At 49.8% G+C, this 26291-nt stretch overlaps 1 protein-coding gene across 3 annotated transcripts in view; it reads right to left on the bottom strand.

Moving 5' to 3' along the window:
- Positions 1-26291, bottom strand: part of POLN (DNA polymerase nu) — a 125202-nt gene that overhangs the window by 12873 nt on the left and 86038 nt on the right. For all 3 annotated transcript variants that reach the window (XM_021100921.1, XM_021100920.1, XM_021100922.1), the window contains 2 exons: positions 7178-7260; positions 2468-2599 (listed from right to left, as the gene is read on the bottom strand). In XM_021100921.1, the coding sequence (XP_020956580.1) occupies positions 2468-2599; positions 7178-7260 (215 nt within the window). The remainder of the gene's footprint in view (positions 1-2467; positions 2600-7177; positions 7261-26291) is intronic.

Genomic DNA, 26291 nt, shown 5'->3' on the forward strand with positions numbered 1-26291 from the left:
TTAGTTCCTTCCCAAGGGCTATGGTCACATTTGGAGCCGTGTCCCGAGCCGTTTTGTAGGTCCTGAGCCCGCCAGGTGGAAGGCGTTATCTACGTGATGACCAGACGGAGCCCTGACATCAGCTGCCGAGTCCCGGAACTGGGAGCAGACCAGCCCTGGGACCGAAGACTGCCTGTGCTGGAGACGACCCGGAGGAGGCTGGTCAGGCCCCGGACCACTGTCAGGATGACGGTCAAGGGAGTGCCCGTCGCGGCTCAGCAGAAACGGACCCGACCAGTGTCCGTGAGGATGTGGGTTCAATCCCTGGCCTTGCTCAGTGGGTTAAGGATCTGGAGTTGCTGTGAGCTGTGGGAGCCCGTGCTGCCGTGGCTGTGGTGCCGGCCGGCGGCTGTAGCTCTGATTTGACCCCTAGCCTGGGAACCTCCATATGCCGCCGGTGCGGCCCTAAAAAGCTAAAAAAAATAAATAAATAAAAGGGGGGGGAGGGGCGGGGGAGAGAGAGAGAGAGAGATGATGTCAAACCTGACTGGGCTGTTTGCTTTTTCTTTAAAATCACCTTTCTATTTTTTTGGCCGCACCCACAGCATGTGGAACTTCCTGGGCCAGGGATGGAATCCCAGCCAGAGCAGTGACCCGAGCAGTGACTCAGGGTCACCAGAGCCTCAGTCGACTGCACCACAAGGGACCATCGTGGCTGCGCTGTTTCCGGGTGTAGCCCCGCCCTCCACTTACGCACCCCGGAAACTCCTTTCCCAAGAGCTCTCGCGCACCGCTGCCAGTCGGGGCGTTGGCCTGCGTACGGGAGCCCACCTGCCACCCACCACCCCGGGTGCCAGCTTCTGAAATAAAGCAAGCTTTCCTTTCCGCCAGCCTTGCCTCTACTGGGTTTAGAGGGGCGAGTGCCAGGCCCCACTTTCAGTGACACAGTGAGGAGGCCGGGGGTGGAACCACTCTGCTGGCTTTCTCATGCCCTCTAGTCGACAGGACCCGGCACTGGGGCCCCCACACAGGCCCCTGTCTGGGCTCGCAGTCAGGTCCAGGGGGTCGCAGTGAGGGGAGTCAGAAGGCTCTGGGAGGTGCAGCCCTGAGGGCCAAGAGGAGGCCCCCCACAAAGGTAGCGAGGCTGTGAATCCTGTTTGCAACCCCGGCCGCGGGCTAGTTCTCTGCTCTCTGCAACCACCGCTGACCCTCCTCTGCTGTCTAGTTCCCGACCTTCTGCTCTTAAGTTTATCTCCGGCCTCCTTCCTTCTTTAATCTACTTTGCTGCTCTTTCCCAAACGTCTGGTGTTAAACACAGCCGTTTATGTTCAGAGTTTGTTTCCCTTTCCTTTTCCTTTCTTCCTTCTTTTTAAATAAAAACATGGAAGTCCTTCACTCCACCTTTGTTTATTTTTTTGTCTTTTGTCTTCTTAGGGCCACACTCAGGCATATGGAGGTTCCCAGGCCAGGGGTCTAATCAGAGCTGTAGCCACTGGGCTACACCACAGCCACAGCCACACCAGATCTGAGCTGAGTCTGCAACTACACCACAGCTCACGAGGCAACACCGGATCCTTAACCCACCGAGCCAGGCCAGGAATTGAACCTGAATCCTCATGGTTCCTAGTCGGACTGGTTTCTGCTGTGCCATGATGGGAACTCCCTTCTTTATTTTTTTATTTTTTCCTTTATATAATGATTTACATTTTTTTCATTATAGCTGGCTTACTGTTTTCTTTTTAAAACATTCTTTTCAAGAATGCCTTTATCGCTAAGTGAAGGTTAGCTTGGCTGTGTCTCACAGTTTTTCTTCCTCTTTTTTTGTCTTTTTAGGGCCACACTGGCGACATATGGAAGTTCCCAGCAGAGCTGCAGCTGCCGGCCTACACCACAGCTCATGGCAATGCTGGATTCGTAACCCACTGAGGGAGGCCAGGGATCGAACCCGCCTCCCCAGGGATACTGGTTGGGTGCGCAACCCTCGGAGCTACAACAGGACTTCTTTTTAAAATCCTACATCACTTAGGAGTGCGGTGATTTTCCCGACGGGCGTACGGTGGATGACCGCACACGCGGGTATGTACAGATACGGTACCGTGTGTTCCACTGTGGTCACGGAGCCTGCTCTAGCTGACGGTCTCTGAGGCGTGTGAGCGAACGTGAAGCAGCCTGTACGCTGCCCTGTGCCGTAGCTGCAGGGTCCTCTCACTCCGCAGGCCTATCTGCCATTTCTAACTCGAGCTCGGTTTTGTTGCCTCAGGAAGAGCCTGGCTCTGGACTCTTCCTACATGGGGCCTTTTGGTCCCAATTCTCCATCACGGGTTGGACTCCCAACGGGTCCCCACGCACCCAGCCTCCATCACCCCAGCTTCACCATCGACCCCTCCCATCTGTTCACCCCCTCGGCAGAGGAGCAGGGGCCGGGAGAGCCCCTGGCTGCTGCAGAGAAGGCGGGGGAGAGGGGTGGCTTTGGCTGCAGCTGGCTTACCTGTCTGGTGACACCGGGCAATGGTTGCCTGGGTGAAGTCCTTAATTTTCTTGTACTTCTGCAAAAAACTCTCCCCAAACCGGGCAGCTTCCCGAAGAGTAACTCCAAGGCAGGCAGCAAGCCGCTCCCTCCCTGTGAGAGCCAGAGCACCGCCGGTCAGAGGCCAGCCCCGACGCTCACCAGCGGGGCTGAGGGCACGGCCCCTGGCCGTGGCCACCACACGCGACGCGAAGAGAGCCCACGGCTGGGCTCCTGGAGGAGCCAGGGAGTCAAGGCCCAAGGCACCACTGGTCTCCAACTGGTGAGGAGGGTGCTGGCTTTGGCTTTGGGGACCAAGTGCTGGGTGCTGGCCAGCCTGGCCTGGGGCCTAGTGAACATCTATTTACTCGACGCTGGCCGAGGGCCTGGAGGGGCCGCAGCCGAAGCCCGGCATGAAGCACGTGCAGTCCCGGCGCTCGGCCTGTCCGGAGGGCGGTCGGCTTCCAGAACCGGGGTAGGCGGAAGGCGGCAGGAGAGGGAAGGTGCAGCGCGGCCTGTCCGGAGGGCGGTTGGCTTCCAGAACCGGGGCAGGCGGAAGGCGGCAGGAGAGGGAAGGTGCAGCGCGAGATCATGAGGTGGGTGCTGAGGAGCTCCCGTCCTTGCAGTACCTACTTAGAGCCAGACACTTCGGGCCCAAATAACCCGTTCCTAGAGGATGCAGGCGTTCTGGCGAAGCTCTTTATTGCAAGATCGCTGGTCAGGATGGCACCCTGATTTCCAGGACAGCGCCCCAAGTTGCAGTCAACTCCAGGTCCCAGGAAAGCAGCTGTTTGCTCTATCACTGCAGATTTTCTTCTCCTGGTCTTATTGTGGTAAAATACGTACACAGAGGAGTTCCGATAGTGACTCGGCAGGTTAAAGATCCAGCGTGTCTCTACGGGGGTACAGGTTCAGTCCCTGGCCTTGCTCAGTGGGTTTAGGATCCGGTGCAGCTGTGGCTGTGGTGCGGGCCAGCAGCTGCAGCTCCAATTTGACCCCTAGCCTGGAAACTTCCATATGCTGCAAGTGCAGCTATAAAGACAAAAAAAAATATAAATATACATCTATCCCATAAAGTATGCCATAGGGTAAATTAATTCTGAATTTCTAGAATTTCATGGTTCAAGACACTGTGTACTCTAAATGCTCCTTTGTACCTGGCTGGCTTCTTTCCTTTGGCATCAAGTTCTGAGGTCCATCCATATGGATACAAGTATAAATAGTTTGTTTCATTTTTTAAATTGAAGTGTAGCTGATTTAGAATGTTTTAGTTCCGGGTTACAGCACGTGTCTTCTCTTTCTTTTTTTTTTTTTTTTTTGTCTTTTTCTATTTCTTGGGCTGCTCCCGCGGCGTATGGAGGCTCCCAGGCTAGGGGTCGAATCAGAGCTGCAGCCTCCGGCCTACGCCAGAGCCACAGCAACGCAGGATCCGAGCTGCGTCTGCAACCTACACCACAGCTCACAGCAACGCCGGATCCTTAACCCACTGAGCAAGGGCAGGGACCGAACCCACAACCTCATGGTTCCCAGTTGGACCCGTCAACCACTGCACCACGACAGGTACTCCATCTTCCTATGCTTAGTAAGTCTGGGCTGTATACTGGACACTGTAAATGACAGATGGCAGACACTGGGTTTTGTTGTTTCTCAGCAGTACTGATTTTTTTTTTTTAAAGAGGGCCGTTAATTTGGCTAAAGTCAAACTTCGAACTTTGTTGCCCTGCGTGAGCGTGGCTGAAACTGAGGGCAGGGCTCCGGCTGGGCTGTCTGAGTCTGCCCTCTTGGTGCACAGCGAGGGGTCAGCCCGAGGCCTGGGCAGGTGCACGCCCGGACGAGGCTCCCCTTCGAGAGTCCTCCCTCACTTTCCAGAGTCGCTGGTCGCCCCAACTCTGCCCTCTGGTTCTCCAAGCCAGCAAGACCCTGGGCATCTTGTCAGCATTTTAGCTGCCCACGGCGTGGACAGAGGCGTGCCTTCAGGAGAAGGGCTAGAGCATGCGACCCCCCACCCCCGGGCCATCCTTTCCTCCGACCGCGTCTGCTCCCGGTCACTTCTCAGGACCTCAGGCAGCCGTTTAGTCTATTTATCACACTCGAGCGTCTTGCCTACGGCCGGCGGTCTGGCGGGAGCCACGCGGCCGTGAGCAGGGCTCCTCTCCTCTCCTCCGCGGAGCTGCGGGGTGTGTGAAGGGCAGAGGCCGGCCAGGCCCCTGCCCAGGGAGAAAGCGGGCTCCCTAGAGAGGCAGCACTGACGGATGCGGGGACAGAGGCCGAGCCAGAGACCCAGGGTCCAGTTCTGTTTGCCACACCCTGGCTGGAGGGTCTGTCCCACTCCGAGGCCGCTGTGCCCTGTCCCGGTGGGACGGCGCTGGCTGTCAGAGCCCCGGTCCCGGCTCCGTGTACACCAGCCCCTTCTCTCCACACAACTCTCCCCCACACTTTGGCTCAACTGACCGGGTTCCTGCTGTTGGTGCCGGAATCCCATGAGGCCCATCTCCGGGAGCAAGGTCCCTGGGGGGCTCCCCAGAGGGCCGATCACGTCCTGTGGGCGTGCGACGCACCACTTGCAGTTCAGGAAGAACCTCTCACTGCCTTGTCTCCACGTGCTCTTTGCCTGGCGCAGAACGGCGACAGTTTCTCGCTCCAGTTTACAGCTTTGGGGCCTGGTGAGTGCTTGGCGCACAGCGGCCTCCAGGAACACGCTGGCACAGACCCGATGGGCTGCCACGCACCCTCCGACGTTGAGCCTGGTGGGTCCGGCCCTGCATCGGGCTCCGCTGGCACCAGCGACTGCGCTGGACGTGGGCCGGCCCCTGGATGCTGGCCTCTCAGGCCGGTTTGTGAGTCTCATCGACAGACTCCGTCTTAGTGAGCAGGACCCCGGTGCCTGCTGTGGAGCCTGGCAAGGGCCCGCGCGGGGACAGGGGTGCAGGCAAACTTAAGAGAAGCGTGTGTCAAAGGGACGCAAAGAGCAGCAGGAGCTCAGCGCCAGGCTGGAGAGTGCAGGAGAGCTTCCTGGAGGAGGAACCCCGTCAGCAGGCTGGATGGGGCCCGCTGGCAGGCGGGACAGACCCAGGGGACTGAAGAAGAGCACGGAGCTGCCGGCCCGCCTTCTGGGCCATGGCCAGGCCCGCGGGCGCTCCCCGATCTGGTGGAGGGAGCACCCAGGGGCGGGGGTGGGGAGGTGGGGGCCAGGCAGGGAGCCCCTTCCAGGGTCTTTGCACACGTTCCAGTCCTGCCTCGCCCTCTGCCATCTCTCGTCGTCGTCGTCATTCTCACAACAGTTACAACCTCCAGCCAGGACTCGGCCACGTGCCCCCAGCACCGAGAGCAGCACATTTGCGCAAAACACCACATCAACGCCCAAGAGCCAGGTGGCTGAAGGCGTCTCTGCTGAGTTTCCAAAGGGTGCCCGGCAGCCCAGGATGCCCGACGCTTGAGGTGAGGAGCAGACGCAGCCGGCTGCGAGCTAGACGGCGGCGGTGGGAACAGCAGAAACGGAGGCCTGGGTGGGAGGCCTGTCACCACCAGGGCTAAAAGCGGCCAAATTACCCTTCTTGCCAACAGCACGACTAATGACTCACTGCTTATTTACAAAGCGGAGCTTTTTCCTCTCCAGAAAATGATAAAATGAACGCTCCAGAAGGTGCCAAGCCAACAGGAGGGAAGATGACTTTGGGCGAGGCGGGGGGCAGGATGGAGGGGGAGCACCTGCCACCCTCAAGGCCCCACGTGCCCGCCAGCCAGAGGCCCGAGCCTGCCGCAGCCCACGGTCAAGCCCAGCTGAGACCACAGCCCTGCAGAGCCCAGCTGTGCCGGACTCCTGACCAGACAGGCGGTGGGGACCCGTGTGTTCAGACGCTGCAGTGGTCAAGGAAGGCGGAGGAGGGCCGAGCCCAGTGGACACGGCCAGGGCCCAGCAGAGGAGCAGCGGATGCAGCGCCTGTGGCAGGAGCCAGCCCGGCTGGCTCGAGGTGGGTTCCGGACTCACCCTCAGCAAAGCCACTCTCAGTCCAGGGAGGAGGCTCCCTGGAAGCAGGCCAGGTGGCAGCGCAGTCACGCCGGGGAGACACAAGGTGGCCACGCGTTTGCGCTGCAGGCTGTTGAGTGGGGCTGCCTTTCCCTGAAGGGCAAAGCTCCCGGGCAGGGAGAGGCCTCTCTTCTGAGGGTCTTTTCACAAACCCTGCTCCTCGACGGAGACGTGACTTTGAGGAGGAGTCCACACCGCCTCCGCCAGGCCACAGCCTCTCCCGACGCTCTCCCTTGGCCCCAGCGCCTTCAGCCCCACTGACTCAGCAGGACCAAGAGGGAGGAAAACGGAGGAACCCCAGAGAGCTGCGGCCAGGAAGCTAAAGGGAGGAGGAGGGCCAGGCCGGGCCAGGCCGGCTCGGCCTCGGGTCCTGGAGCATCCGGCTGGGCAGGGCCCTGCAGGGGGCGTGATGGGGGGGTGGGGCGCCTCCACACTCACGGCCAAGGTGGGTGGGAGCACTGGGGTTCACGACGGGAGTGGTCTGCCTGGTATCCGGTCCCCCACGTGTGTGTAAACAGGGCTGCACAGGGGCCCTCAAATGAGCTCCACGGCTGAGAGGGGCTTAAGTCACAGCCGCATTTACGCCCAGGCGCGCGGCTGGAGCCATCGCCGCCTGGCCTACAGGTGGGACCACAGCTCCAGGCCCGCGCACGGTCGCAGCCTACCTGCTCCGTAGACCACCGCGTACACCACCTTCTTGGTCTGCTCCCTGTCGGCCTGTGTCACGTGTTCTGGGGAAATGCCCTTCCTGCATAGAAAGACGGTGTGTTAGGGCGCCGGAGCCCTGTCTGCAGAGGCCCTCGGGGTCCAAGCCACACACAGCCCCTCGTACCCCAGGGGCCATGTCCACACACAGCCCTTCGTACCCCAGGGGCCATGTCCACACACAGCCCCTCGTACCCCAAGGACCACGTCACATGGTAGGGGGACCGTCAACACCTGCAGGATCTGTCAGGCCTCCAAACAGATGCTGATGGTGAGGCCACAGCGGCTGCACAGCCAGATTTCAGGGTGTCCACACTCAAAACCAAAAAATGGCTCCAGGAGTTCCCATTGTGGCTCAGCAGAAAGGAACCCGACTAGTATCCATGAGGACGCAGGTTCGATCCCTGGCCTCACTCAGTGGGTTGAGGATCTGACATTGCCCTGAGCTGTGGGATAGGTTGCAGGAAATTCCAACGTCTAGCATTGCTGTGGCTGTGGGGCCTGGGGCCTGCCAGTGGGCGCTGCGGTGGGGTGGGGGGCTGGTTCTGGCCCCTCTGCAGATTGGCTGAGCGGTCTGTGCCTTGTCTCCCACAGAAGGAAGGGTGGTGGGCGAGCCCCACCCTAGGGCTCCAGCACTCGGAGAAGAATCAACCCAACTTTGATGGCGCACAACCACAGCGATCACCAAAGATGCAGACAGAGCCTGCGAAGCCCAGGGGCCAGCGGGCCTCTGGGGTCCCTCCTTGCCAGAGCCTCCTGGCCTGGTTGTGCCGCGCCCCAGTCTCCCTGATGGAGTGAGAACGTCAGACTAACAGAGACAGAGAGACAGAAAAGGGAGAAGAACCCGGGAAAAGCAGCCTGTCTGCTGCCTGTGGGCGGCTCCGCACCAGGCGCCCCTGTGGTGCTGGGCCCGGACCTGCGGCGGGGTCGGGTGAAGCTGAGGGTCAGCTCAGGGCGCTGGCGAGGGAGCCGAGCCTGCACGAGGCTCCAGGTTTTCCAGAGGCACCAGAGACTCTCTCTCCCCAGCTTTTCCTCCCAAGCCTTCCCGGCTCCTGCCGGCCCCACCGAGAGCCGCTGCTCCAAGGAGCTGACCTTACAAGGTTTCCTCCGGGGAGAGCTCCATGCAGGAAGCAATGCGCCCAGGCCTTCGGGCAGCCCTCAGACAACACTGTTCTTTGCAAAAAAGGTCTGCTTGCTCTCTGAGCGGGAACAGGGTGCAGCCCTGGGAAAGGGGCTGCCGTCAGTGGGTGTGGGGTGTGCCAGGTGAGACACCACAAAGTCTTCCTCTGTCTGAAGTTCTGTTCTCCTTTCCTTTCCTTTTCCTTCCTTCCTTTCCTATTTTCTTTTTAGGGCAGCACTTGTAGCATATGGCAATTCCCAGGCTAGGGGTCAAATTGGAGCTATAGCTGCCAGCCTGCATGCCAGCCACAGCAACGCCTGATCCTTAACCCACTGAGTTGAGGCCAAGGATTGAACCCACATCCTCATGGATCCTGTTGGGTTCATTAACCACTGAGCCACGAACGGAACTCCGGAAACGGATAATTTCTTAAGAAACAGTTATAAACATTGGCTCCAGTCAAAAAATTGGCCCCAGTAGAGATGAAAGTTGAAGAGACCCATGTCAGAGTTCCCGCTGCAGTGCAGGGGGTTAAGAATCAGCTGCGGCAGCTTGGGTTGCTGTGGAGGTGTGGGTCGATCCCCGGCCCAGTATGGTGGGTTAAAGGATCCAGCATATTTCACAGCTTCGACTTAGATTTGATCCCCGGCCTGGGAACTTCCCTATGCTGCAGGTGTGGCTCAAAAAGAAAAAGAGAGAGAGACCAATGTCCACAGAGGAAACAGATAAAACTATCCCACAAAAACAGCAGGTTCAGATGGTTTCAAAGGGGAATTCTACTAAATTTCTAGAAGCCAGAGAGCCCCCATGCTGTACAAATTGTTTCCGAGTGTAGAAAATGAAGATAAACTTCCAAATTAATTTTACTAGGAAAGTATAACAGTTGTGCTGGAACATGATAGAGCATAAAAAAGGAAACTCATAAACTATTATCACCTAAGAAGAGTAACTGCTGTAATAATCCTAAATAGAACATATGCAAACAGAGCCCACCACTACATTAAGAAAACAACACCCCACAACCAAGCAAGCAGAGTTTATACTGGGATAGCGAGGTTAGTTCAATGTTAGGAAGTCTATTAACATAATTCACAAGGACTAAGGAGAAAATTACATGGTCGTCTACACTGTTCCTAAAAAACCCCTGTGTCAGAGTTCCCATCGTGGCGCAGTGGAAACGAAGCTCACTAGGAACCATGAGGTTGCAGTTCAATTCCTGGCCTCGCTCAGTGGGTTAAGGATCCAGCGTTGCTGTGGGCTGTGGTGTAGGTTGCAGATGTGGCTCGGATCCTGCACTGCTGTGGCTGTGGTGTAGGCCGGCAGCTGCAGCTCCGATTAGACCCCAAGTCAGGGAACCTCCATATGCCACCGATGTGGCCCTAAAAGGTCAAAAAATAACAAAAAAACAAAACAAAACAAAACCCTGTGTCAAAATCCAACACCTATAGGTGGATTCTTCCTCAAACTTAGCAAGTAAAACACCTCACTCCTAAAGCCAGCTTCTAACTAATGAGGACCCCATGGCGAGGATGCCCACGGCCTCCACTGCTGCTTAACACTGTCTTGGAAGCTCAGTGACCCTTGAGATGTGCAGCAATTTGAGAAAAATGTGGAGGTGAACTGTGTAGCTTGAATATTGAAAAAATTTTTTAAAAGTTTAGGTATTAGAGTTCAGAAAATATTTCAAAGCTACAGTAATCAAAACAGTGTGGTATTGGTGCCAAAACAGACATTCAGATCAATGGGACAGAAAGGGAAATGGGAAAGAGCGTTTCTTCAGCAAGCGGTGCTGGCAAAGCTGGACAGCTGCATGTAAGTCAATGAGACTAGAACACACCCCCACACCACACACACGGATAAACTCACAACGGCTGAGCAATTTAAACCTAAAGCAAGAGGCCATCAAACTCCTGGAAGGGAACACGGGCAAAACATCCTCTGACATCAACTGTACAAATGTTTTCTTAGGTCAGTCTCCCAAGGCAACAGAGAGAAAAAGAAAATGAAAAAATGGGACCTAATCAAACTTGCAAGCTTTTGTACAGCAAAAGAAACCGTGGGAAACCAAAAAGATGACCTAGGGAAGGGGAGAAAATAGTTGCAAATGATGCAACTGACAAGGGCTTAATCTCCAAAATATACAAACGACTCATGCAACTCAACAACAACAACAAAACCCAATTGAAAAATGGGTAGAAAACCTAAATGAACAATTCTCTAAAGAAGATCTATGGATGGCCAACAGGCACATGAAAAGATGCTCAACTTTGCTAATTATTAGAGAAATGCAAATTAAAACTATAATGAAGTATCCCCTCACACTGGTCAGAATGGCCATCATTCATTTCTTTCTTGGCTTTGCCCTCAGCACGAGGAAATTCATGGGCCAGGGACAGAATCTCAGTCACATCTGTGACCTACGCCACAGCTGGGGCAACACTGGATCCTTAACCCGCTGAGCTGGGCCAGGGATTGAACTGGCAATGCCACAGAAACAAGCCAGCTCACTAACCCACTGCATCACAGGGGAACTCTCAGAATGGCCATCGTTAATAAGTCCATAAATAACAAATGCCGGAGGGAGGGTGGAGAAAAGGAAACCTTCCTGCACTGTTGGTGGGAACGGAAATTGGCCTAATCGCTGTGGACCCCAGCACGGCAGTTCCTCGGAAAATTAAAAATAGAACTACCACATGCCTACTCCTGGGCATATAGCTGGACAAAACTATTCAAAAAGATGTAAGGAGCTCCTGCTGTGCCACAGCCAGTTGAGGATCTGGTGTTGCTGCAGCTGTAGGTCACAGCTGCAGCTCGGATTCAATCCCTGGCTGGGGAACTTCCATATGCCTCTGGTGCAGCCGAAAACAACAACAACAACAACAACAAAGATACGTGCACCCCTATTAAAGTTCACTGCATCATTATTCAAAATAGCCAAGATATGGAAACAACCTCCACTAATGGAGGAACAGATTAAGAAGATGTGGTATGGAGTTCCCGTCGTGGCGCAGTGGTTAACGAATCCCACTAGGAACCATGAGGTTGCGGGTTCGGTCCCTGCCCTTGCTTAGTGGGTTAACGATCCAGCGTTGCTGTGAGCTGTGGTGTAGGTTGCAGACGCGGCTCGGATCCCGCGTTGCTGTGGCTCTGGCGTAGGCCGGTGGCTACAGCTCCGATTCAACCCCTAGCCTGGGAACCTCCATATGCAGTGGGAGCGGCCCAAGAAATAGCAACAACAACAACAACAACAACAACAACAAAAAAAGACAAAAGACAAAAAAAAAAAAAAAAGAAGAAGATGTGGTATGTATATTCAATGGAATACTACTCAGACATAAAAAGAAGAAAATAATGCCACTTGTAGCAACATGAATACGACTAGAGATAATCATGCTAAGTCAGAAAGAAAAAGGCAGACACCATATCGCTTACACGTGGAATCTAAAATATGGCACAAATGACCCTGTCTACAAAACAGAGACAGACTCACAGACAGAGAGAACAAACTGTGTTTGCGGAGTTCCTGTCGTGGCACAGTGGTTAACGAATCCGACTAGGAACCATGAGGTTGCGGGTTTGGTCCCTGCCCTTGCTCAGTGGGTTGACGATCCGGCGTTGCCGTGAGCTGTGGTGTAGGTTGCAGACGCGGCTCGGATCCCGCGTTGCTGTGGCTCTGGCGTAGGCCGGTGGCTACAGCTCCGATTCAACCCCTAGCCTGGGAACCTCCATATGCCGCGGGAGCGGCCCAAGAAATAGCAACAACAACAACAACAACAACAAAAAAGAGAGACAAAAAGACAAAAAAAAAAAAAAAACAACTGTGTTTGCCAAGGAGGTTGGGGAAGGGAGCAAGATGGACGAGGAGTTTGGGGTTAGTAGATGCAAACTATTCCATTTAGAATGGATAAGCAATGAGGTCCTGCTGTACAGCACGGGGAACTCTATCCACTCTCCTGGGACAGACCGTGACGGAAAATACTGTAAAAATGTATGTATTTATGTATGGCTGGGTCACTTTGCTCCACAGGAGAAATTGGCACAGCATTGTAAATCAATTATACTTCAATAAAAAATAAAGAAATGAAGAAAGAAAGAAAGGTATGTCATGAATGCATAAAATACATGTAGTTACTAGTTTATCACTTGCTATCATAAAAAGTCACATATCTATTATAAAATGTTAACATTTATCAACACTCAAGCACACAAACACAGCGTGGTTGGTGCCTTCACAGTGGAGAGAAACGTAAAGAAAGGGAAAGAGGCAGAACTGAACCCAACTGTGTCGATTAACGGTGCGGCTGCCTTCACCTCCGGCCCCTCCCATTGCTACTGGACTGAGCTTGCTCTTCGCCACCCATTTTCAATGCCCTGGGGCGCCTGTCATCTCCACGTGAGCGGTCTGTCTCCCAGCAGGCTGCGAATGGAAGTAAAAAGTGATGTGCCGTAGCTCTCACGTACTTGTCGTCACGTTTTGTGCAGTAATACCACGGGGCGCATGAAGTGCCACTAGCGATGCGGAAAGTGCTCCCAAGACGCAGAGAAAAGTCATGGCCGTGGAGAGAGGTGGACCGCGTGATGTGCGCAGTAGCTGGTGGTCTGCCACAGAGGCTGCCTCCTTTCGAGATGAATGAAGCCAGCTGGCGGACCATTGTAAAGAAAGAAAAGGAAAGTCTTGAAGCTGTCGCTGCAGCTCCACCGACAGGCACAAAATCTTTGCACTTTTTGCAAAACACCTTTTTATCTTGTATTCAAAATTTGGCTTTTATGTGGGTTCAGGATTGCTGCAGACTCTAGCATGACGCGAGGAAAAGCACAGTCACCACGTGACAACTTTAAGTGGAAGGGGGGGGAGGATCTAAGGCTGGAGGATTTAATCCAGCAAAGGGCAGCTTGATGCTTTTCGTAAGAGGTTTGGCTTAAAAACGTCAAGATAACAAGAGAAGCAGCGTCTGCCAACCAAGAGGCAGTGGACAGGGTCCCAGATGCTGTGAAGAACATAAGTGGGGAGAAAGGACGCCTGCCCGAACAGGTTTCTAATGCAGACGAAAGCGCTCTATTCTGGGGACAAAATGCCACAAAGGGCATTTGTTCGTAAGGAAGAGAGGCCAGCGCCGGCAGGAAGGCAGGAAGGCAGGAAGGCAGGAAGGCAGGAAGGCAGGAAGGGTTCAGCCAACCGCACTGCTCTGTGGTCAGGACGCCCTCACCTAGAAAGCTCCCCGGGGCAGGAAGGGAGAGGAAGAGCAAGACCTGGCGTCCGGGCGCAGAACTCGAAGCCTGGGCCCCGAGAACGCTGTCTCTGCACCGGCTACCTTGCTGCTTTGTCCCTCATGTCAGGGAGTGTTTCGCCAGTAAGGGACTGCCTTTTAAAGTTCTTCTGATGTTGGGCAGTTCTCCCCGAACACCTAGAACCCACGCGTTCAGTCCCGAAGGTGTCAAGTGGGCTATTTGCTCCCGAACACAAAGTCCCTATTCGGCCTCCAGGTCAGGGTCCCGAGCACCTTTAAGGCTCACGGCACAGGGTGCCCCATGGTTTCCATGGATTGGCAACTCAGTGTTAGCCCAACAGCGAGAACGTCACGCCGCCTGGAAGGTCACCCATCGCAGGTGCCATTGTCGCTAGGAAAACGCTGTGAAAGCCATCAAGCCCCAAACCACACAGTCCTGCTGGGGAGAACTGTGTCCAGATGTGCCTTGCCTGTTTCGCAGGACTCGAGACAGGGCCGAGCAAGGAGGCCAGGAAAGCACCTGTGGGCTGGACAAAAGAGCGTGTGGGGGCGGCGGCGGGGGGGGGGCCTTCAAGACACAGATCTTGGAGAAATCCAAGACCTACCAGACGCCACAGCAAAGGAATTAAGAGAAGCTGCTTTGACAGAGATGGGCGCCAGCTGACGAGGGGGGCGCAGAGGAAGCAGCGCCCGGAACAAGGGGACATCAGGTATCTGGGAAGGGTCCAGTCATTCAGGACGGCTTCGGACTCCTTTCATCACACGGACGCCGCTGGGCAAGGGCACCGACACCAAAGCAGCAGGTGGAAGAAGGGCTGGTGCCGTCCGGGGATGCCTTCCGAGCGGTGAAAAGCAGAACGTCAGGCAGAAACGTCCGTGTATTTCCTCGAAGGTACCCCGGGGGCCTGCTCTCCTGCCTCCCTCCGCGCCCCGCCCCACCCAAGATGCCAGACACCCTCTCCTCCTGCGGCTCAGCCCCGCCCCTGCAGAGGGGATGCAGGCGATGGTGATGAGCCACGTCCACCTCCGCTTCAGCAAGTCACCACCACGGCGGACAGTTGACCCACCTGTCGGTGTGCACGCGCGTGTCCTCGTGAAAAGTTAACAGCCTTACCTGTTGTGTGTGTGTGTCTTTGTGTGAAACGTGAATAACCTTGCCTGTCGTGTGTGAGTGTGTGTGTTCGTGTGAAAATCCACGAGCTCGCGCGATGTCTCTGCGCCGTGCTCAGTGCGGAAGGGCTCACGGGGTCGGGAGGCCTGTCCTGCGGGGGACAGCCTGTCCTTACCCAGGCATGACGGGATCGTACTTAATGTCAAATTAATGGTTTGCTTTCCTGTTTTATAACTTTGCTTTCAAAAATTCTATCACTGCACAGTACGCTAACCTCTCTCCCGACCGGCGAAACTGCGCATCGGCCTATCACCCCAGGGAAGTGGGTTTTTTTAAAGTGACAGTGTTTCCAGCACCGTATCACAAAGAGGACGAATGCCGTCCGCCACGAAAATCTCATAACCAGTTAGGGCACAGGCTGGGCCACCAGGAAGCAGTCGTACTGCTGCTCCTTCCTTGCCAAGGCTTGATCGTCCTGCGGGAACCTGTGGGTGAATATGAGTTTCTCTCCCACACTGTCTCTTCACTTTGGACGTCTAGTCATCCGTCTCACATCCTGTATCATAGGCGACAACACTGATGGACACAGGGACGGACAGTCCATCTTGTAACCATACGGTATCGAGAAACGCAGCATAGGACTTACTACAAGTGTATTTTCTCGTCTTTACGATTTTCTTAATAACATTTTCTTTTCTCTAGCTTACTCTGTTGCAAGAATAACCTGGAAAAGACGTGCTAATCGACTGTTTGTGTTGTCAGTAAGGCTCTGGTCCATACAAAAAGTATGGAAGGTTTGTGGCAAGTGGACAATGAGAATTTTGTGCATGGTTGGGGCTAAGTTTAAAATTTCAGTAAACTTGAATTTGGACACGCTTTCTAGTAAAAGAAGGTTTTCCTAACTACGATGGGCTCTCTCTGTAGTTGAATTGGGGGATTCGTAGGTTATACACAGATTTTTGACAGTGTGGGGGCTCAGCACCCAAACCCGTTTTGTGTGAGGGTCAACTGTATTAGCCAAATAGGCGGAGGCATAAGAACTGAAAAACTGTGTCTAGTTGCGGATGACATGAGAGTATTCCTGAAATCCTTAGAGAACAGAATCATTCAGCAAAGTAGCAGGAAACGAGATTAACATAAGTCAATAGTTTCACATATGCAGTTAATAACAGTATGAAGACATAAGAGGAGAGAAGTCTCGTTTAAAATATTAACAAAAAAGATAAAACACTCAGGAGTGAACTTGACAAGAGATGTGCTAACCCACATGAAGAAACCTTAAAACCTCCTGTAGGACACAAAATAGATTTGATCAGACGGAGAAGCAGCCCTTGATATTTTTTTTTGGCTTTTTAGGGCTGCACCTGTGGCATGTGGAGGTCCCCAGGCTAGGGATCCGATCAGAGCTGCAGCTGCCGGCCTGCACCACAGCCACAGCCACGCCAGATCCGAGCCTGTCTGCGACCTACCTCACAGCTCACGGCAATGACGATCCTCAACCCACGGAGTGAGGCCAGGGACTGAACCCACAACCTCATGGTTCCTAGTCGGATTCGTTTCTGCTGGGTCACGACAGGAACTCTCTCTCTCTTTTTTTTTTGGCTGCACGGGCACATATGGAAGTTCCTGGGCCAGTGACTGAATCCGGGCTGCAGCTGTGACCTACGGTGCACGTGTGGCAATGCCTGATCCTTAACCTGCTGTACCGCACGAGAACTTCCAAGCATCCTTTGCTCTTGATTGAAATGTCTCAACTTCATCAAGATGTCAGCTCTCCCCAGGTTATTTTGTGAATTTAATGTGATCTCAGTAAAAATACTAGCAAGGTTTTTTTTTTTACAGAACTAGGTAGGGTGATGCTAAAATTCACATGGAAGAAAGAACTTCATCAGGAAACCGAACTTGATAAACATACGATGGGTGTGAAAGTTCGCCATACAAAGATCCTCAGAGACAACTCTCAGAAATATTCCAGTAAAGAAGAAATAATCTCAGGGGTTGTTACAAGAGATACGGGAAGTAAGGGGAGTGCGGTATTTTGGCAAATTCGTTGCTGATCTTCTTTTCTCAAAAAAGCTTAGATCAAAGAAGAGAGAAATCTGTAACTGCACAGGACAAAAACGCTAGACAGTCTTAACACATGAGCAGAGCGGAAAGGGGACAAAGGGTCACAAGGACACGCTAACTTATGCTTTACTAGAAGGGAGATGCGAAAACCGATCATTTTAAGTAATCAAAAGATGGACAAAAGAACACGGATACTTACCTAGCACCTAAACAGTGACTGGAACGCAGAAAATATTCAGTACGTGTTTAGTGAGTGAACAAATGGAGAAATGAATAGGTATGATTCTTCAGGGCAAAAAGCATGAGAATAGATTTTATTTTTATTTATTTTCATCTCTTTTGTTGCTTTAGGGCTGCACCTGTGGCATATGGATGCTCCCAGGCTAGGGTCGAATTGAAGCTGTAGCCGCCGGCCTACACCACAGCCACAGCAACGCTGTGTCTGAGACCTACACCATAGCTCACGGCAACGCTGGATCCTTAACCCACTGAGCGAGGCCAGGGATCGAACCCACAACCTCATGGTTCCTAGCCGGATTCGTTAACCACTGAGCCACGATGGGAACTCTGAGAATAAATTTTAAATATACAACTTTTAAACAAGCTGGAGAGTTGTCCACTTTTAGTGGTGGCAGGGCAACATGTTGTAGATCAAATTCTATGTAATATAATTATAAATACTAGAGAAAACGTTAAAAAGCATCTGTTTGAGGGCATAAGAGAACACTAAGAAAAAGAATCCAAGGCCGTAGAAACTTGAAAGGCCGTGGATCAGAGCAGGGGACATGGAGAAACATTAGCCTGATGTTTGGGGCCACTCTCTTCCTTGGGGAGTGTGCTAATTTTCAAGTGATAGTTGAAAGCTGATTTCAGCTTCCTGAAGTCTATGGGGCTGGAGAAAAAGTTGAAGTTCAGCACTTATCAAGAAAGGATCCTTGCAGAGTTCCTGTTGTGGCTCAGGGGAAACGAATCTGACTAGTATCCATGAGAATGTGGGTTCAGTCTCCGGCTTTGATCAGAGTTGCTGTGGCTGTGGTGTAGGCTGGTAGCTGTAGCTCCAATTTGACCCCTAGCCTGAGAACTTCCATATGCCGTGGGTGTGGCCCTAAAAAGCAAAAACAGAAAAAAAGAAAGGATTTAGTACTCTGGGGGGAAATGCGATCTTAAAATTGACTCGCTTTTACAAAGACTGAAGCCCCTCCCCAGGGGATCCGTCTCTGACTGGAGTAGTCGGTCTGCTCCCAGGCAAGTTGCCTGCCAGAAAACAAAAGGGAATCATCTTTGAGGAAGATGCTACTACTCATAGCTGTAAGTAACGGCTCATTTTCTCTTTTTTTCTTTTTGGCTGTGCCTGTGGCATGAGGAAGTGCCTGGGCCAGGGATAGAATACTTGCTCCAGCAGTGACCTGACAACGCCCAAAACTTAACCTGCTGCACCACAAGAGAATGCCAACCTCTCCTTTTCATTCACATTATTTCATCAAAAATTACCTGGAATTCCAGGATACAAAAGCAAATGACCAAAGACCAGGAGAGAAAAAATAGAAACCAGTTTGGGGGAGACACAGATGCTGCAGTTATCAGTTACAGACATGAGAATGACTGTAATATTAGGCGACAAGCTGAGAAATTGAGTAAAAAATTGAAAACTGTAAAAAATAATTGGCAGGTTGTAGAACTAAAAAGCACAATAAATACAATCAAGAACTCTAAAGTTTACATATACAGCCGTTAACAGTCTGCTGGCCATGTCTGTAGAAAAGATTTCTGAATGGAGGATAGAACAACTGAAGCTTAGACAAAATGCCCAGCCTGAGGCGTGTAAAGTGAAAAGACGGAAAACATGGAGAAGAGCAAGAGAGACGCAGGGAACACGGTGAAGAGTTCTAAGTGGCTGTGACCACGGTCCCAGAAGGAGAGGAGACAGGAGGGAGAGAAGTGATACTTAGGCAGATAGTAGGCGCTCCTGTGGTGGCTTAGCAGAAGCGAATCTGACCGGCACCCATGAGGATGCAGACGCAATCCCTGGCCTCCCTCAGCGGGTTAAGGATGTGATGTAGGTGGCAGATGGGGACCTGGATCTGGCGTTGCTGTGGCTGTGGTGTAGGCTGGTGGCTACAGCTCCGATTCAAGCCCCAGCCTGGGAACCTCCATGTGCTGTGGGTGTGGCCCTAAAAAGCCAAAAAAAAAAAAAAAAAGGAAAGAGATAATAACTGAGAAGTTTCCAAAGCTGATGAAAGACATCAAACTATAGATAAAAGGAACAGTACAGACACAAGCATGATAGCTCTAAAGAAATCACATCTAAGCATAATACAAACCTGCTGAAAACCAAAGACAGCGGGGAAAATCTTAAAAACAGCTAGAATAAATGACTGATTGCCTCCAAAGCAGCAACAATACAACCAACAGTGACTTTTTGACAAAAATAATGAAAAAATAGAAAAAAAAAAAAAGGAATGGAATCATCAAGATGCTAAAAAAGACCCTGAAAACTTGCCAAATTAGAATTCTATATCCTGCACAAATATTCCTCAAAAACAAAAGTAGAATAAAAACATTTCAGACAAATGGAGTTCCCCTCTTGGCTCAGTGGTTAATCAATCCGACTAGGAACCATGAGGTTGTGGGTTCAATACCTGGCTTGCTCAGTGGGTTAAGAATCCAGTGTTGCTGTGAGCTGTGGTGTAGGTCACAGACCCAGCTTGGATCCCGTGTTGCTGTGGCTCTGGTGTAGGCCAATGGCTACAGCTCCAATTAGACCCCTAGCCTGGGATCCTCCATATGCCGCGGGTGCGACTCTAAAAAGACCAAAAAAAAAAAAGAAAGAAAGAAAGAAAAAAAATTCAGGCAAACAAAAACTGAGACAATTTGTCACCTGAATACCTGCACTGATAGAAATGCTAAGACAGAAGAAAGTGATTCCATGTGAAAGCATGCAGCTGCAGGAAGGAATAAAGAGCAATGAAAGGGTATTACGAGTAAAGGTAAAATGAATATTGACTTACAGAGCCATATCATAACGTTTTGTACAGTCCAAAATTTATGCAGAATTAAAACACACGAAAACAATAGTACAAAAGGCAGGAGGGGGAGGTAAAGGGAGTGAAAGTGTTGTAGAGTCTGAGAGGTGGCAGATGTATGACTCCGCAGCACGTTTTTCCAAGTGAAGGATGCTTACGATAACCTCCAGAGCAGTTTCTAAAAGAACAGTGAAAGAGGATATACCAACAAGGTGACAGGTGGAATAACAGAAGATACTTAATCCCAAAAAGGGCAAAAAGAGAGAGAAAAAGAAGTACAGAAAAAGTAGGACAAATGGAAAACAATACTAAGAGCAATTACATTACATATAAATGAGCAAGATGCTCCAGTTAGAGATAAAGATTGTCAGAATGGATTATGTTGTGAAAACATTGCCTAGAAAAGTTATACCACACACATAAAAACATGGAGTTCCCATCGTGGTGCAGCCGAAAGGAATCCGACTAGGAACCATGAGGTTGTGGGTTCGATCCCTGGCCTCACTCAGTGGGTTGAGGATCCGGCGTTGCCATGAGCTGTGGTGTAGGTTGCACATGCGGCTCGGATCTGGCGTTGCTGAGGCTCTGGCGCAGGCCGGCAGCTCCAGCTCCAGTTGGTTCCCCTCCATATGCCATGGTGTGGCCCTAAAAAGCAAAAAAACCCCAAAACCAAAACCCGAAAACGTACATATAAAAACACAGAATGGTCGGTGGTAGAAAGATGGAAAGGGATAAACGATGAGGACGCCGAAGACTTTAGACGACCTGGGATGGAGAACATTTGATAAGGAGCCATCCCTGAGGGCAAAGGACAACGGTGTCACCGCGCAGGGTTCACATGGACGGAGAGTAAAATGTGTGATCAGGACTAACACAAAGGGTAGGAAGGGGTGACGAGAGGCGAAAGGCTCTGGCATGCTTGGGCACTGCCTGGGCAGCGGTAAAGTACTAACATAAGGCGGGTCGTGATGAGTCGGTCAATGACTCATGATGTATTCTAACCATTATGCGAATATTGAAAGACGGCAATTGAGAAAAAGTCAGGAATCCAAAGGAAGGCAGGAAAGAAGAGAAAGTAGAAAATAAAACAGGACAAATAATTACACCTACAAAAAATATGTGATTGCATTAAATTTAAAAGACTGAAGTCTCTAACTAAAAGAATATAATAGTCTCACTGAACAAAATTCTGAAACCCAACTATAGGCTGCTTACAAAATACCATTTAGAGTTCCTCTTATGGCACAGGGGGTTAAGAATCTGACTGCAGTGGCGTGGGCTGCTGCCGAGGTGCAGGTTTGAACCACGGCCCCATGGAGTGGGTTAAAGGATCTGGCACTGTCACAGCTGCAGCTAGGATTCACTCCCTGGTCCAGGAACTGCCCTATGCTGCAGGTGTGGCCGTGAAAAAAAAAGATAAAAGTTTATTTATTTACGAAAAAAATTCCAAATTAAGTACAGTTGACATAAATATTATGTTAAGTGTATAATACAGTGATTCAAAAGTTTTAAAGGTTATGCTCCATTTACAGTTATTATAAACTATTAGCTATATTCCCCGTGTTGCAAAATATAGCCTTAGGTCTTACACCCAATAGTTTGTGCTTCAGTTCCCCAGCCCTATAGTGCCCTCCTCCCTTCCCTCTCCCCACCGATAACCACTCATTTGTTCTCTACTATCTGCGAGTCTGCTTCTTTCTTGTTTTATCCATTAGTTTATGTATTGTTCAGACTACACATATAAGTGATATCATGCAGTATGGTCTTTCTCTGCCTGACTTATTTCACTTGGTATAATACCCTCTAGACCCATCCAAGTTGTTGCAAATGGCAAAGCGTCATTTTATGGCTGAGTAGTACTCCACTGTATATAAGTGCCACATCCTCTTGGTCCCTTCAACTGTTGGTGGACACTTCGGTTCTGCTCATATTCGACTACTGCAAATAATGCTTCTTTGAACACTGGGATGCATGTATCCTCAAATTAATGCTTTTGGGTTTTTTGGATACATGTGCAGGAGTGGGATTGCTGGGTCATATGGCAGTTCTAGCTTTAGTTTTTTGAGCCACCTCAATACTGTCTTCCACCGTGGCTGTATTGATTTACATTCCACCAGCGGTGTACATGGGCATCTTTTCTCACATCCTTGCCAACACTTGTGTTCTTTTTGGTAATAGCCACTCTGACAGATGTGAGGTGATACTCTTATTGCGGTTTTGCTTTGCATTTCCCTGATAAGTAAGCAGTGATGCTGAGCATCACTTCATGTGCCTGTTGGCCATCTGCATTTTCTCTTCGGAAAAATGTCTATTCAGTTCTTCTGCCCATTAAAAAAATTTTTTTGGCTTTTTGCTATTTCTTGGGCCGCTCCCGTGGCATATGGAGGTTCCCAGGCTAGGGGTCGAATCGGAGCTGTAGCCACCGGCCTACACCAGAGCCACAGCAACGCAGGATCCGAGCCGCGTCTGCAACCTACACCATGGCTCACAGCAACGCCGGATCCTCAAACCACTGAGTGAGGCCAGAGATCGAACCCACAACCTCATGGTTCCTAGTCAGATTTGTTTCTGCTGCACCACGACGGGAACGCCAAAAAAAATTTTTTTTAATAGGGCTGTTTCTGTGGCAGATGGAAGTTCCCAGGCTACGGGTCAAATCAGAGCAGCATCTGCCGGCCTATGCCACAGCCATGCCCATGCTGAAGCTTGCGGCAACACCGGATCCTTAACCCACTGAGTGGGGCCAGGGATTGAACCCCCATCCTCATGTATACTAGTTGGGTTCTTAACCCGCTGAGCCACAGTGGGAACTCCCATAGTCAGTATCTTGTGATAAACTATAATGGAAAAGAATAAAAAAGATATATACCCACATGCAAATGTGTGACTGAACCACTTTGCCGTGCACTGGAAACTAACATAACGGTGTAAATCAACTCTGCTTTAATTTAAACACATTTCTAAGGCTCAAAATCCTACAGTGTGCTTTCCATCATAGTGGAGATACACCGAAACTCATCCTCAGCAACAATAAAACAAAACTAGAAAATTCCGAACTGTACCACTCAGTGAGGCTTGAGTCAAAGAAGAAATCACAATGGAAATTAGAAAGCATTTTTATACCAAAATATATAATACAGCTAAAGTCATTCTCAGAAAGAAAATTATAACCTTAAGTCCGTATTAGAAAAGAAGAAAGGCTTAAAATCAGTGGTCTAAATACCATAACAGATAGTTGGAAAAAGAAAGGACAACATAAGTACAGAGAAAGTAGGAAGGAGATACTAAAGAGAAGAAGTTAATACAATAGAAAATAAAGTATAATAAAGAGATTTTACAAAGACACAGTTGGCTCTTTGAAAAGATTAATAAAATTTAAAAGTCCCTAGAAAGGCTGAATAAAAACAAAAAAGGGAAGGCATAGTTATCAATGCCAAGAAGGACAAGGGAATATCATTACAGGCCCCACAGATGATAGAGAGAGACCATAGGAGCAACTTCACGCCAGTTAATCTGGAAAAACAGGCAAAGTGGACGAGTTTGCTATAAAACACAATAAGCCAAAACTAATGAAGTAGGAGAAAATCTAAGCCATCACAGAACTATTAAATAAGGTGAATTCCCCCCAAAACCCTAGGCTCAGCCAATTCACTGATGATTGCCTTTAATCATTAAAGGAAGAAACAAGACCACTTTTATATAAACTCTTCCAGAGAATGAAAAAAGAAGGACTACTTCCTAACTTACAAATTTGACAAGGAGTTCCTGCTGTGGCACAGTGGGTTGAGCATCTGATGAAGCAGCTCGGGTCGCTGTAGAGGTATGGGTTGGATCCTTGGTCTGGTGCAGTGGGTTAAAGGAAATGGCACTGCAGCAGCTGCAGTGTAGATCAAAGCTGTGGCTCAGATTCAGTCCATGGCCTGGGAACTTTCATATGCTATATGTGTTGTGGCCAAAAAACAAAAACAAACAAACAAAAAAGACCTTGATAAGGAAATTAAAAGAACGGACAGTTATGGCCAGCTTGCTTGCATAAATCTAGATGCAAAATCTTAAGCTAGTGGAAGGAAACATGACCTAACAATGAAAATAGGAAAGACAAAGAAAACTCAGTACATTGAAAATATGACATAAGAAGACAGAAAAGCCTTAATGTATCAGTAATCACAACAAATATTAATTCAGCAATTAAGAGAAAGGGACTCATAGATTGAATTTTAAAATTTCAATATTATGTACAAAAAGAGACAAGGGTTAAAATAAAAATAGGAAAAATATGCAAGTCAAATATGCTCCAAAATAAATCTTAACATTGACCAAAATTTAATTTAAACCAAGAAAAGTCTTAAAGGACAAAGGAGATTATATTCTGGTGAAAAGAAAACAAGAAGATACATCCATCTCCTAACAATTCAGCCTTGAAATCTCTAAAGAAAAAACTTACAAAACCACAGGGAAAAATATGCAGATCAACAATTATAATTGGAGATTCTGGCATACTGCTCTCAGAAACTTGTAGACCCAACAAGCAAGCAAGCAAACAAAAAGCAGAGAAACCAAAGCTCTTAACAGAGCAATTAGTAAGTTTGGGCTGTTAGACATATAGAGAACCCCTTGACTAATAATGTAAGGATACGTACTTGGCCAAAAATGAAGCTCATTAACCACCAAAGGGCCATATTACACAAATCATATTCTTAACTGCAGTAAAATGTGCTAAGAAATTAATAATAAAAGGATAATATTTAGCATTTTTAACTTTTTTCTCTTTTATCCTCGATTTTTAAAATTTCTGCCTTTTACAAATTATCTTTTTTGTGTGCGTATGTGGATTTGTTGTTCTTCTTCCAGCTTATTGAGCTGAATACTTATTTTATTTGTTTTTAACATTTTCCATTTCCTGGCAACAGTGCAGCTACTGTACAAAGCTGGGGTGGGTGGGGGGCTAATAAAGGGCCTTGACCTACTGCATCCATGGCAATGGCTCTTCCCACATAGGACATGGATGAGGGTCCAGGTGAGATGCTGCTCAATGGTGTGACCATGTACCACGTCACTTCGCATCTACGTCACTTCGCCAGGTACCACGTCACTTCGCCAGGTACCACGTCACTTCGCCATGTACCACGTCACTTCACCATGTACGTCACTTCATCATGTACCACGTCACTTCGCATCTACGTCACTTCGCCATATACGTCACTTCACATCTACGTCACTTCGCCATGTACCACGTCACTTCGCCATTACCAAGTCACTTCGCCATGTACCACGTCACTTCACCATCTACGTCACTTCGCCATGTACCACGTCACTTCGCCATGTACCACATCACTTCACCATGTACCACGTCACTTCACCATGTACCACATCACTTCACCATGTACCACGTCACTTCACCATGTACCACGTCACTTCACCATCTACCACGTCACTTCGCCATGTACCACATCACTTTGCCATGTACCTCGTCACTTTGCCATGTACCTGTCACTTCACCATTTGTGTTAAACTGATGCATACTAATTGTAAAACAATGACCATCTGGGGGCCCATTCATCCAGCTATCTCTTGGTGCTTTTGCTTCGGATTTCTCATGCATGGGATCTGACTGTATGCGTGGTTCTGTAAACCACTTTTTTAGATCAATGTTCTCCAGGCAGTTTCCCCATCAATGAAGATAAACATACATGAGGATAAAAACAACAACAAAAACATTTTCCATTTCCTGAAAAATGTATTTAAAGTTCTAAATTTTCCCTAAGTACTGCTTTAATGTCTCACAAAATTTCACATACTGTGACTATCATTAAATTCCAAACATTCCCTAACTTCCTATGATTTTTTTTAACACCAAAGGTATCTTACGGTATGTTATTTTGTTTACAATCTCATCAAAGGGGCTCTCCAGGACCAAAGGTGATGTGTCATTAACTGTTGAATGTGGGGATCTCAGCCCTGCAAACCTGAAACTCATAAAATGAAGGCCAATCCCTACCAAGCACCACAAGCTGAGTTAGTTCCATAGAGACCAAGCATTTCAATGTAACGAATTAAATAACAAAATCCAGGAAAACGTACTTGACTATACAATTGGGGGATGGGAAGTAGTATTTTAAAGATGAGAATTAAAGGCAAGCAATGAAAGGACTAATGGATTTTATGGTATAAAATTTTAAATATTTGAACATTAAAAAGAATTAACATAATTAAAGGTCAAAAAAAATGGGAGAGGGGAGTTCCCGTCGTGGCGCAGTGGCTAACGAATCTGACTAGGAACCATGAGGTTGCGGGTTTTATCCCTGGCCTTGCTCAGTGGGTCAAGGATCCGGCGTTGCCCTGAGCTGTGGTGTAGGTCGCAGATGCAGCTTCGATCCTGCGTTGCTGTGGCTCTGCTGTAGGCAGCAACAGCTCTGATTAGACCCCTAGCCTGAGAACCTCCATATGCCGTGAATGCGGCCCTAAAAAGACAAAAGACAAAAAAAAATGTGCCTATACTCTTTGACCTCAAAATTCTTCTTCCAA

This window comes from Sus scrofa, chromosome 8 (assembly GCF_000003025.6).
Source record: "Sus scrofa isolate TJ Tabasco breed Duroc chromosome 8, Sscrofa11.1, whole genome shotgun sequence".
NCBI lineage: Eukaryota > Metazoa > Chordata > Mammalia > Artiodactyla > Suidae > Sus > Sus scrofa.